The 14,691-nt window shown below is 37.1% G+C and overlaps 1 protein-coding gene across 15 annotated transcripts in view; it reads right to left on the bottom strand.

The window, feature by feature from the left end:
- The window catches only part of LOC148645602 (F-actin-monooxygenase mical2b-like), a 79,954-nt gene that overhangs the window by 1,834 nt on the left and 63,429 nt on the right, over positions 1–14,691 (bottom strand). For 14 of the 15 annotated variants that reach the window (XM_088611575.1, XM_088611588.1, XM_088611582.1 and 11 more), the window contains 8 exons: positions 14,608–14,685; positions 12,588–12,688; positions 11,203–12,169; positions 8,313–8,401; positions 7,784–7,894; positions 6,244–6,337; positions 1,117–1,216; positions 704–777 (listed from right to left, as the gene is read on the bottom strand). In XM_088611575.1, the coding sequence (XP_088467701.1) occupies positions 704–777; positions 1,117–1,216; positions 6,244–6,337; positions 7,784–7,894; positions 8,313–8,401; positions 11,203–12,169; positions 12,588–12,688; positions 14,608–14,685 (1,614 nt within the window). Of the gene's footprint in view, positions 1–703; positions 778–1,116; positions 1,217–6,243; positions 6,338–7,783; positions 7,895–8,312; positions 8,402–11,202; positions 12,170–12,587; positions 12,689–14,607; positions 14,686–14,691 lie in introns of those variants that run through there. The other variant, XR_015928185.1, reaches the window with a different exon arrangement.

Genomic DNA, 14,691 nt, shown 5'->3' on the forward strand with positions numbered 1-14,691 from the left:
GATAATCGATTTGTTGATGTTTTCACTGCTGTGAAACACTTTTTACTCAATAAGATAAACACATAATATATTTAGTTATACCTGACAGAAATACTCTAACTGACATTACAAACCAATAATACTAAAGCCACTTCATCTAGTCAGAAGCAACTACAGTAGAAGGAAGATGAAAAAGCTAAGGGCATCACTTGAAATTGCAAAGGTTAAACCATTATGATATTTCTGAAAGCCAATACGTGAATCAGGACATGTGCAGAATATTGTCTACAAATCTGGGATCAAAAGGTCATTTACAGGGGATGCATCTTCTATTCACACCCATCAGGGTTCAAAGCTAATTTGTTCATTCAAAAAGAAAGGAAAATTCAATTAAGAATCCCAACCCCTCACTGTTCTTGATCTCATAACCCCAGCAGTTTTGTAAAAAAAGATCAGAAAGGTAAAACCTTAATAAAAAAAACATACATCATTTTCTGAATTAAATCACGTGTAAGCCCTGCATTCGGGTTCGCCTTTTGTAGGTAAATTTCAGCAATGCAAAGAATTAGCTGAAGAATTTACAGTATCTGAGGAGACTTTCCAACAACCTAGCGAAATAAACACGGGGAACTAAGCTTCTTGGTTTTCTTTTATAGAATGTTGTCCATTTCCTTCTAAAACCCTCACAAAGATTCGTGTCTCTGACTCCTCTTCACATTCTCACCATGGATGGCCATCCTGCGGCGCAGTTTCTGCTGTAACTGGCTTTGGCAGTCCTCCAGCTCCAGCTCTTGGGCACTGAAGGGTAGACACAAGCACAGTCTCACACACTGCCTGATGCCAGAGCTTCTGGGGACCGATTATATACTTTGCTCTTTTCTCCTGTTTCTCTTCTCAACTCATCACCTTGATGTGAGCGGTCCTGGGGGGGTATCTATTGTTGCTGTTTTTTTTTTTACTATTAATTATTATTTTAACAAACCAGCAGATGATTTTAGAAAAGATTCTTAGTCTCATACCCAAATGACCGGCAGCTACATTGTGTCTTGGAAAATTAGAACCTATGTTAGTTACCAAGAAGAAGATGAATTCTGTCAAGAGGCAAAGATGTTCTGGATAAGCTGAGTGCATACTTACAAAATCATCAGTTCAGATTCATAGCGGACAAGTTTATTCTTCTCCAGAACCAGCTTAAACCAGGTTTGAAGGAGTTGTGTTTCATCAGCCGAGCTGGAATCTTAAGGGAATAAAAGCCCTAAGTTTCAGTGTACATGAACAAATAATTCAGGTCTTTAATACCATTTAGACAGCCCTGGTTATATGTCCATGAATTTGTCTACCTGTCTGCTCATCCATCCATCTGTCTGCTGCTTTTCTGTTGTTATATAATTTTCAATGATCCTCATGGTTTGACATCAGTCTTTTGTGAACATCACTTATTACAGCAATTTATTGATTACACTTCATGAATGTTGCCCATACTGAGTGCATATCACTTTCAAAGTTGTTGTACAAGTGGCAGGAAGAATTGTGAAATTGTAAGGTTTTAATTTAATTACTCAAATATTGCCAAAATTAAAGATGCACCAAAACACACCCATAAAATCTAAGGTTTTACAATAGGTTTTACACATTATGTAGTTAATCCCAAGCCAGGACTTTCTAAATTGGTGCCAAACCTGATCCAATTTCATCCTGACAATCCAGAATTTGTGTACTAATGTAAGTTTTAAACAGTACTGCCCCCTTCAGGAGAAGCTGTAAGTAATTTTCATTTTCTGCTTAAATATTCAGTAAAAACAATAATTTTGCTGCACTGTAATATTAAACTCAATTTTGTGAAACACAAATGCAGTTCTACACCAACCCCCATCTTTATGCATTTCCTTACAGGTATACCAGCTTGGATAAAGTCATTGAAATTCTTTGCAGTGTATTCCACAATATCTGTCAAATATGTACTTTATTTCACTGAAATACTTAATTTAGTATAGGCACAATCAATATTTTACATGGAATTCCCCATATCATATAGTAGGAAATACAATTTAATTACAAATACTTCTGCTAAATTCATTATCTAAGAAGCATATATTCACATTTTTTGTTCATGTAGGCTCAAAGGACATAATGAAATCTAACTCATTCTTTTTTTACAGTGCACGGATGTGGAAGTGGATTACCAAAAGAGCTGCAATTTGCAATTACGTTCCAGAGTTGAAATTCAAAACTTGTGAGAATGTTGATAAAATATAAATGTTATTAAACAGATCCTTTTTAAATGTCATAAGTACACAAATGTCTGCAATCTGAAGGAGGAAAATCAAAGAATGTTTAATGAAGTCATACTTCACTGATGGAAAGTGAAGGAAATAGGTATCTTCCTTAAGATTTGAATATACCACAACGTGTGGCAGCAGATCCTGCTTTGAAACACATGTTGCTGCTGTTACCAAATGTATTAAAACCTTTACCTTACTGATGAACCAGTGATTACAGTGATTGTGTTAATCACGTAACACTTCTGTAATCGTATCCTCAATAAAAGAAGTGCTCAAATAAAGTATGTACATCAATTCTTATACAGACGGCATTAATTATCATTATACAATATATACAATAAACCACTCCAGACTGTCCAGCTGCCTGTGATCATATGAATCCAATCCAGCGTTTTACAGTTTCAGAAATATATTCTAGACATAACATACATTTGAGAAGATTATTTTTTAGTTACATTACTTCCAAAGGAATTTAAGATTAGTGTCAGAAATGTGCATGTATTTTGAATCAAAGGTCTCCTGGTATAAAAAAAAGACGATAGCTCAAATACCATTGCACTTGACTGTCTGAGCTCCACGGCTGATTTCTATCCGGCTAGAGCCAATAAAAAATACTTTTTGCAAAGCAGGCCTTTCAGAGAATTTGCAAGTGACACTCATACACACTGATGAATTGTATGCTCCTTGTTGTATCTCCTTACCACTCAACTACAACACAATGTTTTTTTTATTATTCCTGAAGAAAATGGTATTATTACGGCTGAAAAGGAAATAGTCCTGTGGTATACTCCTGAAATCAAATGCCACAGTGTTTATTATTGGTATTGCAGAAGGAATCTTAAACATTTTATTCTTCATCCTGAAAACAACAAGCACAACAAAGAGAAAATCCCCAAACAGCAAACAAACCCGCAAAACTTGCAGGTTCTTTAACAAAAGAAATGGGGAAAATGAGCCTAATTAAACAAATTCTGAAGATAGGAAAAGGCAACAGTCATAGTTTTTGCCCCAGCAAATTGTAATTAAGACACTATGTATTTCTGTAATAATAATTCGAGAAAGAATCATTTTTAAACATAGAAAAAAAATCAGTGTCCATTATGTCAAATGGAGATAGCAGGATTGTCATATTCACCATCTCTGTGCATTGTTTCCCACCTACTCATGTCCTCTTTCAATCTAGTTTGGGTTTATGAATAATACCCATTAACAAAAGGCCTATTCACTGTTCACCCCTCCTTAATGCAATTATCTGAACAAAGCCATGCAAACGTTACATACAATGGACACTGCCCTGCCTTGGGCTGTCATTATTATAGATATTTTCCATGCAGTTATGTACTAAAATCTGTTGCAAGGACACATTTACCACTGAGAAGTGCCTGAGGCCCATGGCTGTACATCTTTTCTGTAAATGAAGGGACACTTTTCACTCACAGAACACGGCTTCTGTGCATCCAACAAGACAGCCCATTTCAGTACAATTTCTAATACAGAATTATGTATGTCGTTCTTCTGTTGCTAAAATACAGAACATACTTGCAGTAAGTATTCCATAGAATAACACAGAGGGACTTCTGTAGCAACGACAATAGTTTGATCAAAATGCTTCAGAAAAAAATATTAGTAACAATAATTATATTATACCCCACTGATGCCATGAATCACATTATAGATGTCAATACATCCTGAAAGCATGACTCATTATCTAACTGCAAACAGAAGAGTTTTGCAACAACTGTCCTTGCTCTGCTTGATTTAAATCAATAGCTGGCTTTTGAAGAGACAACCTACACAGCCTAATCTACTATATGACAGCAAAATGAAAACATAGCTCAGGGTCACTCGGAGGTAGAGAGGCTTTTCGGAGTCACAAAAATTACAGCAAACTGGAATGCAATACATTCAAGAGCAATCAAAGCCTACAACAATTACATGCAAATAGTAAAAAATGAACCCATTTAAATGGTCAACTCTTTTAACACATTGCATAGTAACATATTGCTTTGTGTACACCTTCTTCTCAACTAATAAACAGCTTCTTCAGGGGAATAAAATGACAAGAATATTACTGTAAATATAAAAAAATGTCCTTTTTTGTCATTACCACTCGAAATAACTGTTTTAATGACTATCCTGTATTGTGATGTACCTTAAGCTGATAAAATATGATATGGGTCTTTCTGTTTTTTCCTTTCATCATTTCTCAAACTATTACCTTTCCTATAATTTCATACAATTTCAACTGAAAATTGCTATTTTGTTCAAATGCAAATCTTTTTTCATTTCGGGAGTATTTTTTTTTTCATAATCCAGCTAACAGCGCATGACATCTTCCACACTTTGAACCACAAATGTTTTCCAGTTTTGCACTTTAAATCCTGAACTCTATTAAAAGCTTGTCAAAGCTTTGTATTTAATTTAACCTCTAATTCATACAGACTCTGGTTAGCAAAATATACCCTCTCCAGAAGTAATCTATTTTTCAGCATCCAGTCCTAATCCTGTAAACCTTTTATCATTTAGACTTGGATGACCCTAATGAAGCCCACACGCTAATAAATAAATGAAAGTGGTTCTGTCAACTCCACCTGAGACACTGCATTGCTTATATTTGTTTCCTTTCCTTTCTGTGCCTCCAGGCTAGTCCATGTTTCTCACCAGAGGTCATGCAAAGTGCAAGTCTGCAACTGAAAATAATTTCCCATTCTTCACTGTCAATATTCAGCTCCTTTATGCAGCCCAAACAGGCAATCTGCACTTTTCTTGGCTCCACAAACACCTTAGATGAGGCAAAGGCATTTTCACCACTGCCAGAGTAGATATATCAAACGAGAATGATCTAACAGCACATACAGTTCATTTCTTTGGATGAAAATAACATTCTGCCTGGAAGGCTGGAAACTTCATTGTAGAATTTTCTGTAACAAAAGTGTCCTGACTTACCTTGAGATTTACATGATAAATGTAGCACTATGAAGAAAGATTAGAAATACAACATGATAATACATAGATATACAGGAATAGAAGGTCATCGTGGCCAATAACAGGTCAGGGCCATAATGTTTTGGTTTTTGGTTCACAGTAACCTTTGCTCAGCAACGTGACTTGGTGAGAGCCATGTTCACATTGAACATGTTTATTCAGTATCACAACAGTCTAGCACAAAATTATCTATTCTCACTCTTTTAATAAACAGATGTGTAATAGATAATAAATACCTAAATTAAAAATCCAACTCTTAACTAGTTCAGGTTAGTAATGCAATACTCTAGAAAAATATAATATCCAAAGTGGCTGTTAAGATTAACCAAGCAACATTTTATTACCCAGGATTAGAGCAATTCATCTTTACGTTTAAAGGAACTCTTAGATCAGCAAAGATGGCCCTGAACTTTGCCAGCCCCTCTTTCCTCTTGATTGTTTGTAGAAGAATCTGTCAGCCTCAGAGCAAGTCATGCAGAGTGAAACCCCAGCAGCCAGGTCAGCTGTCAGTCCTATTAATTTGTGAGGACAGCCACAATTCCTTAGAAATAACTTTATCAATCACAGGAATTCTGGCCAGTGACCTTCTGCCATTATTTCAACCTCCAATTCGCCCTTTGGTACCTCTGAGGAAGGGTAGGAGGGGTGTGGTGCAGGATGAATTCCATCTAATTAATGCCTTCACCTTCTAAACTGCAGCACTCTGACAAGCCCCTCCACTCTACTCTGTAATGGCTTCTGACAGGCCCACCTGATGATGGGAGAAAGACAGGGCCCCGGTATGAAGGGTGCAGCTTCAGTCAGACAGCAGGCCAAATTAAATGGAGACGAGAAGCACAAGAGTGACAGAGCTGAGGATTGTGAATGGCAGGCGAGACGAGGAGAAGAAAGGGAAGGTGCTCTTGTCACAGCCTGTCCCTCAAGTGGAATTGAGAGGCCTTCTGTGCTTCAGGCCAACACGTGGTGTTTTTGAGTTTTGGATAGCTGGGTCCCTCACCTGTCTCTCCCCGCAGTTCCTTCTCCAGCTTCACCCCCCGTTCCTCCAAGACTCTCTGTCTCTCCTCCACCTCTTCAAGCTGCCGCTGTATCACCTGGGGAACACACAAGGACAAGCAGAGCATCAACGGGGAATTGCTCAGACTGCTGAATTAAAAAATACTTGCAATTCAATTGCAACTTGCTAGGAATTAGCTAGGAATTACATTCATTATTACCATTTGACAGGTTTAAATTTATAGCATTATTTTTCAACTTTGAATTTATGGTATGAATGTTCTCATTCCTGAATGATGAAGTACGCTTTAAAAACTGAAGTACTGTAGTTCTCCGGTTTCAAAGATCAGATCTTCAAATGTTCAATTCCAGGCTTTACACAAAGAAGAAGCTCAGAAGCAGCACTTACGAAAGTTGTTAACGATTTTTTGACGGTGTCTACAGATAATATCCCTCTAGTTCTGGATGGAGTGAAAACAATCTAAGGATCACTGGTTCTTCTCTTAGTTGATTTAGCTTTTCTTTTGCTACAAGGAGCAAAAAATCTTGGTTGTTCAAAAACTAACCTAGTTCCACTTACTCATGGAGTTCCACAAGGTGCTGTACTGGGATCAACTTACTTTTTGTATTTGTATGTTGCCATCACAGACTTAGGATTTACTGCTATGTTGATAACAGACGTATTTGCAGAACAAATCTGATAGTATTGATACATATTTGGGATATTTAAAGGGTTTGAAAATAAGATATGGATGCAACAGAACTTTGTTAAACTGATGTGTGGCAAAACTGAGATTATGCTCAATGGCTTCTATCATTAGACATCAGTGTTGTCAACGTTTCTTCCACTAGTGTAACATTACTCATTTAAGACCCTTTCTTAGCCTGGTAACCCAATTTCATCTGATGATGAAATATTTCTATGTGCCTTATATTATGAAGATTAGACTACTGTAACACCTTGTTTACTGAGGTATCTTTTAAGGTACTTAAACAGACTTCTATATGTCCAAAATTATATGGCTCATGTGCACAATTAAAATAAAAATAACAATTCCTGTCCTTTGCAATCTGGCACGGGGTCCTAGTAAAATTTAGACATGTAGTGGTTTGTCATTAAAGAGTCAGTAACTACATTTTAAGTATTTAATTGTGGTTCATGTAGAAGATATTGAATGATTTAGCTCCAAATCATTTTAAGTTTTTACCATTCCTAATATGAGATTAGAAGACTAGGTTTTACACAATGGGCAACAGAACCTTTTCTTGTGCAGCACCGTGCCTGTATAACTCCAGCTCCAACTGTCCATTCACGACTCTGGGAATATCAACATTTTCAAACCATGCTGGAAGTCCTATCTTAAACTAAAGCTTTTAATACCAAAGCCAGTTTGGTGCTCTTTTTTCTATGTTTTGCACCTTTACTGTGTGTTTTGTGCTATTATACAGCACTTTGAGTTTGCTGAAAAGAGCTCTTAAATACAACTGCATTAGAAATAGTAGTACTTTTGGGAAGAGGTCTGATCAGGTCCACTGCTCAATACCTGTGCCCTGTGGAGTCTCTTCAGATTTTCGTGGCGGGCCTGCCTCTGTTCCATCTTCTCCTGCTTCCTCCTCTGTCGGGGGCTGGAACTTCCCAGGTGAGACGAGGAAACCTTCAGAACAACAACACAGCAACACAAGGGCAGTTACTTACCAGCATCACTATTCTTCTAGAGCAGAGCCTTATGAATAACAGCTCTTAGATTTCATATAAAGTTAAGTTACAAAACGGAACTCCCCTGACTTAATATAAATCTTGCCATGAGATCCCAGCCTTGAATATTTTAAAGAATATTCTTCAAAAGTGAGCCCTACCAATCATACGTTACAGCAGCACAGTCTCAGGAATACATTTTAGTTAAAGATTTGATTTTCATTCCAATTATTCGGTAAGATTCAGTCATTTTACCGGGAAGAGGTTCCAATGTTTAACTTTAAATCCAAACACAATGTTTTAATGCCGAACTAGAAAAGTTTGTTTACTTAGAAAAAAGTCAGCTTTTATTGGAATATGTGATTTTCATGCAGTACCTTTTGTTTTGATGAAAGTTTCTCTTCCTCGCTTGAGGAACTAGCTTCATAATGGTCTGCCTGATGTCCTTCAGACAGATTATCTGAGTCTGTCAAAAAGGCATAAGAGGTGTAAGGAACAGGTGTGATTAATGGCACACACCTACAAACTGTTCTGAAGTCACCTTTATCCTATTTTTTAAAGTTGCTCAACTGATCAGACTTTGACTTGGGAGGAGAGAATGAATTGCTCTAGTTTAAATTATGGACCCACACTGTTCATTTACTCTGATTGAAATCTGAAGAGCCTTTCTCAAAAACTATCTGATATTTTGATCCAACTCCAGTCATCATATTACATCATGGAAGGCATAATTGTATGCATTAATTAAAATGATTTATTTCTCCTCTGGATTCATCTTACACTGGAACACATGAACTTGGTTCACAAGCTCTCGTAAAAGGAGGGAAACACTGGAACTAATTTAAATAGCTGTAATGTTACTTACAAATGTGCCTTCAAATTTTAAAGGCCTATAGCTTCAGACAATTCAAATAACCTGCATTGTGAATCATGGAATCAACACTTTAGAATGATTGAGAAAGCCACTGACACCTTAACATTCCGACCAAGAATTACTTCAAGGGGACAATGAACTATGATTACCTCAGGAAAGACCAACTGCCAGACAATAACTTCAACTACAACTCAAGTACAGTATTGTGGTGCCCAAAGACATCAACCATGTAACAGACTGTACAGTATGTAACACTTTGGAATGACCAACAGCATATTGACAGTTAAATGTAAGATGATGGAAAAGCGCAACACACTTTTATAATAAGAGTTCACAATAAGATTTCAGTGTTGAGTTTGTCTGGAAATTCTGGCATTATCCAGGACTGGCACGATCAGTGGGCAAGTAATGATAAGACCAAAGGCAGTTTGATTATAGCTACCAAATACTGTATATTGTTCTCCTGTGTTCATGGGACTGTGCATATCAATGTGAAGGGATTATTATATATTGAGAATAATATTGAGTATTATCAGTATTCTTAGTACATCAAATTATTTTGTTTTAAAGATACGTCAAGAAACCTTGTGTTAACCTTACATTAAAGACAACCAAATCAAACATGAGAGTAGGTATATCTGTTTTATGGTTTACAAAATAAAGCATGAGAATTTAGGGACATAAAGTAAAAGAGGCCTCATACATACAGTATGACACAATCGGAGACACTGTCAAATTATACTGATACACAATGCAATGTTAAACCCAATACGCTAGACGTTAAGCGATTTGGCTAACCTAAGCACTGGTCTTAGCTAAACTTTCTGTTCTAGGCTTATGAGTCTCCAAACACGAGGAGCTGCATTTATGAAACGAGTAATCTGATGCTAAGATCCATAATCATATGAATTTGATTTGCCTAAATGCTTTTAAACTAGGTATCTGTTCACTTAAATTGTATAAGCAAAGGTTACACACTGGCTTGAATGACTCTGTGAGGTTTGCTCTGTCACATAATTGGATTGAATATTGTGAGCCAGCTATTAGACAGATTACCCTTAGGTAGCTTATAGCATCTGGCTCCCACATTTGCATCATGACATCTGTTCAATGTAAAGTAACTGGCGTCAGAAAGTCTGGTCATAGCAAATAAAGAGAAAAATCATTTACACCCAAATAAAAATAGAAGTAAACAATGAAGTCACTGATCATATGAATAAATGCTTTCCATGAACTAACTTGTGTCTTATACTGACATATATACAGAAGGATATCAGAATGAATGTCAGCTTTTGACTTCCTAGGTCTGAATGTCACCACATCACCAAATTAAAACATTTAGGACAGGCAGAATCTTTCACAACTAATATACTGTACGTTGTTCAGAGTGGCCTAACTTCTTCAGGCTGAATAGATAGGAGGAACCAATCCATTGTTATTCTTATAATTATATTATCATCTTCATGCTGGAGGGAAACACAGCGTCCCCACAGTCCAATGTAATTTTTAACACCCTAAAATAGGCAATCCAGTGACATCGATCAACAGTACCAAAGATATTTCTACTGTGAATGAGATTTTTAAAGTGAGAATCTGAAATTTCCTCTTTATTAAACAAGAACCACAATTCCATGAGCTACACAGTTGTTGTTTTAAACCTTTTATACATTGATTCTTTGAACAAAACATTTTCAGAGAAATGTGATGGGGGATTTATAGTAAGTACCTTTAAGTAATATATCCTGATTACACTTAGGTGTTGGAGTGTCTTTTTAACAGGAGCAATGATCCAAATTTCCCAGAAATCACGATAAAAAATATACATACTGTATCTGTGTACTAACAGCTCTCCATTATTATAGCCTGGTATTAAAAACTACCAGAAACCATTTAATTGTACAATTTAATAAACTGGAATACAGCTGTAGAAGTTAAATCCCTTGATCCTATTTTTACCATTTTTGTTGAATTATGAAATTCAGATTGATTTTTTTCCTGAAAATTAACCCCATTTCCTTCCTTTATGAGGCTGGCAAAAAGATACAGAATTAGGATATTTAGAGGGAATAATCCTATAACACTGAGACTGGAAAAGTTTGTAAGGGCAACTGTAAAATTAATAAACAATTGAAAATTAGTTAATAGAGCTTTTTTTCATCAAAAGTATTTTTGGGCTGTTTATCAATTTTATGAAACAGGAGACATTTTGGCTTCCTCTTACTGTTTCGTCCTGTGTTATTTAGCATTCAAAATATTTCAACAATAGGACAGAAAAAGTGCAAATGTTTTTTCCCCAAACTGAAACAGAGATGCACCTGTTTTATAAAAGGGCCCTCCATTCTTAGAAAGTGCAGTTCTACTGTTAGAGATTCTCTTAGTTTCTTGGTCCATACCTTTCTTCTTGAATTTGGCAAGAATTGCCCAGATGTCATTTCTCCCTCCAACTTCATCTGCACCCTCTCCACCCCTCTCGGTGCCTTCGCTCCTCTTGAGTCGCAAAGAGGAAAAGAAGTTGAGTCTTCTCCGTGGCAGAATTGTCAAATCATCCTTGGTGGCACGGGAAGACATTTCGTTCAAGGACACCTTTTCTAGCAGCTTCGGCATGTCATTCTCCACCCCCTGGGGACCTAGCCCTTCTTTCCCCATGTTGCCGGTGTTATTCAGCAACTGGACTGGTTCTGATGAGCACCTTGCAGATGCTGACACAGCTGAGGCAGAATGATGAGGTGGCGCTGTGTCCTCAATCCTTCCCTGTGTACTCTCCCTTTTGTCTGTCTCCAGTGTGGGCTCACTAAGTTGCTCGTCACAGGACGGACCCCCAAAGAGGGCTGCGAAGTTGAAGAAAGATCCGTCTGAGACAGGCCGTGGCCTAGGAGGACTGCTCTCTGTGTTGCTGGTGATGCCTGAGGAGGAAGCACCTCCAGACCTCCTGAAAGATCTTCTTAAGGCATTTGCAAGAAGCTGAAGGCCTGACTGAGGCGTTTTGTTGGCCTCTTTAGAAGACTGTGGAGGCTGAGCTCTAGGTTTGGGAGCTGCAGCTACTGGCACATCAATGGCACTTGGGGAGTCAGCCTTGCTGGTCCAAGAGCTCTTATCCTCTCTAGCTCCTTTCTGTTGGCGCAGGTCTTCAGAGAAGTTCAGGTTCCAGTCCAGTAACTTTGCCTTCTGGGAATTAGAAAGGGTCAGCTTTTTCTTCGTTGTCATCATCTCTTGATCGACATATGCACCGCTCGGTCCTCCCCAGCCACCGGCGCCCACTTTGCCTCTGTCTGTGGAACGAAGACTCAGGGGGGAGCTATTGGTTTTCACATCAGTTATTCCAGAAGATGGGATGTGCCTTTTCGCACAACCCAGCAAACTCTGAGGAAGTTGAAAATCAGAAATAAACAGGTAAAAATCATTTTGTTTTTATTGTGCCCAACTAGATTTTTTTTTAGGCACCGAATATAGTTTTACCCAGAGAAAATGCCACACAAACATATTGAGGAAGATATTATTGATACTTCATAACAAAAGTAATAATAATTTTGCCCGGTTAAGTATTTGTGAAAGGTAAAAGCAGTGTTAGGTCAGAAAAAGTAAATAAATAATAATAATAAAATAAATTAAATAAATTCTTTATTTTATATCACTTGAGAATGAATTCTAAAGTTCAGGAGAGGTTTGTGAAACACTTCATAGCCCGTACTTTTTACTTAGTCATGGTAAAGTGCCATGAGACTCTGCATTATGAAAGGCACTTTATAAAATAAAGATGTTTAGTATATCATTTCTAAACCTCAGACTTGGATTCTTCCTCCTTTCCAGAATCCTTAGGAGTGGGAGATGTATCTTCAGGGTGCTGAATTAACTTCTTCTTAACCATCGTCAAAGGAAGAGCTTGGGCAGTGGAAAAGCAAAGAAGGATAGAAATGGATTTTCAAAATCACATCTGCAACCCTGACACAGAGTGCACAATCCAAAGGAGAGTTTTACAATCCGAGTCTGACACATACTTGACAGATATCTGTAAAATTCACACAGACAATAGTAAGGGAGAGAAGAGTATAAAAATGTTCATAATTAATTTAATACTGATAGACATAAATACATATATTATATGCATATTCCTATACTTTCACAACACTGAATGTTCTAATATGAATTAGATGTTATGCCTTTTGTCTTCAACTGTGACCTTGATTAATGTTTTGGTTTGGACAGAGAATAGTACCGATTACTATAGAAATCATATTATTGGTATTTTGTATTTTCTTTTGAATGAGAAGAAAACAATGTATCTCCAGAGATGTTTCTTTGCACAACTTGTGGATACATACTGTTTCAGTCAAGCACAAATGGGATTTTTCTGCGCATTGTATATTACAGAATTCAAGATTTAAAAAAAAAGCTAATTAGAAAAAACAATGCAAACGACTGAATTAGAATATCCTTGGTTTATGTAAAGCAACACGACATTTTTTGCTCAATGAAATTCAGTAGCTTCAGTCTCAAAAACACAATTCTTGATGTAGTACACTAACGGCATATTTTGGGAAATCAACACTACCCTCTAGCGGTTACATTCTTAAATTGCAACTTAAATTTTTTTGCTTGCTCTAGAAATAGAGGACACACCGACCCCAAGGACAACTACAGATATGGGAAATGAGTTCCTGAAACAGGTTGTATTAATCGTAGGAAGAAAGTTTAGATCTTAGGGTGGGTGGAACAGAACCTACAAAAAAATACTTGTATCTATTAATGATTAATCCATCTGTTATCAGAAAGCCACTTCTTACTGATATAGGTTCTAGGAACCTGGAGCCTATCCTGTAAGCATAAAGCAGGACTTCATCCTGGTCTATCACAGACTCACACACACCCACAAACAGACAGGGTCATTTAGAGATGACAATTGACCCAACCAGCATGTTCTTGGAAGGTGGAGGAAAATCAGAGGAAACCACATGAATACAAGAATATCACACAAACGCTGCACAGAGTAAGATAGCAGTGCTAACAGTTACGCCACTGTGCTGGCCATTATAATTAAAATGATCTACAATACATGACTGGATTGTAATATGGAAAAATTCAGAACCAAGAATGAAATACAAACCTATTCTATTCAACCCAGAAGACAGAAATGGAAACTAACAGGGTCCTGTCTACAAAATTGAGAATAGGAATCTCTTTTTCACAAGGGTGTGCGAATCTGCAGTAAGCTAATACCATCACGTCTCTCACGAAAATCTTTGGATTAATTAACTTCTAATAACCAAATGAGCCTCCACATACTGCAAAATTTATTATTATCATAATATAATATACGATGAGACAGTGTTGGTCTTTTCTTTTTTATTATAAGGAAGCATCATCTCTAATAATTTTGGAATATAGGTTAAAGAATAAAAGTATGAGTATGTATGAGCAGTTTCTATTTTGGTATAACCATGAGAAACCGTAATTATAATGTAAAGAGAGAATGGGAATGTTTAAAGTGTTCCAAGACAAATCTTTATTCAAATGAAAAAGTATATATTTACAAATTACACTGACTGCTTGGCTTTAGTTTTATTCTTCTAAAATTGCTTGTATGTCCCAGGGCATTGACCAATTAATGATGACTGCCAACACACTGGTGTGGAGCCTCATGTAATAAAACACATTTTGTCCAGCCTGGCATAGTGCATTTCCCATGCCTGTAATTCTAAAGCATGGTAGCAAGAGGGCCAGAGAAACACGTCACTGACGCACCATCATGGTCAGGACAAGCTTAGACAACAGCAACAAAGGGAAAGCAGAAACAGACTCACTGGCCTGAATCTTTCTCCTCCATCGACTATTTCTGTTGGATGATGAAGAGGGCTGGACAGCACTGGAATACTCCTGAGCTGCAG

Source organism: Lepisosteus platostomus, chromosome 18 (assembly GCF_059453375.1).
Source record: "Lepisosteus platostomus isolate fLepPlt1 chromosome 18, fLepPlt1.hap1, whole genome shotgun sequence".
NCBI classification, from domain to species: domain Eukaryota; kingdom Metazoa; phylum Chordata; class Actinopteri; order Semionotiformes; family Lepisosteidae; genus Lepisosteus; species Lepisosteus platostomus.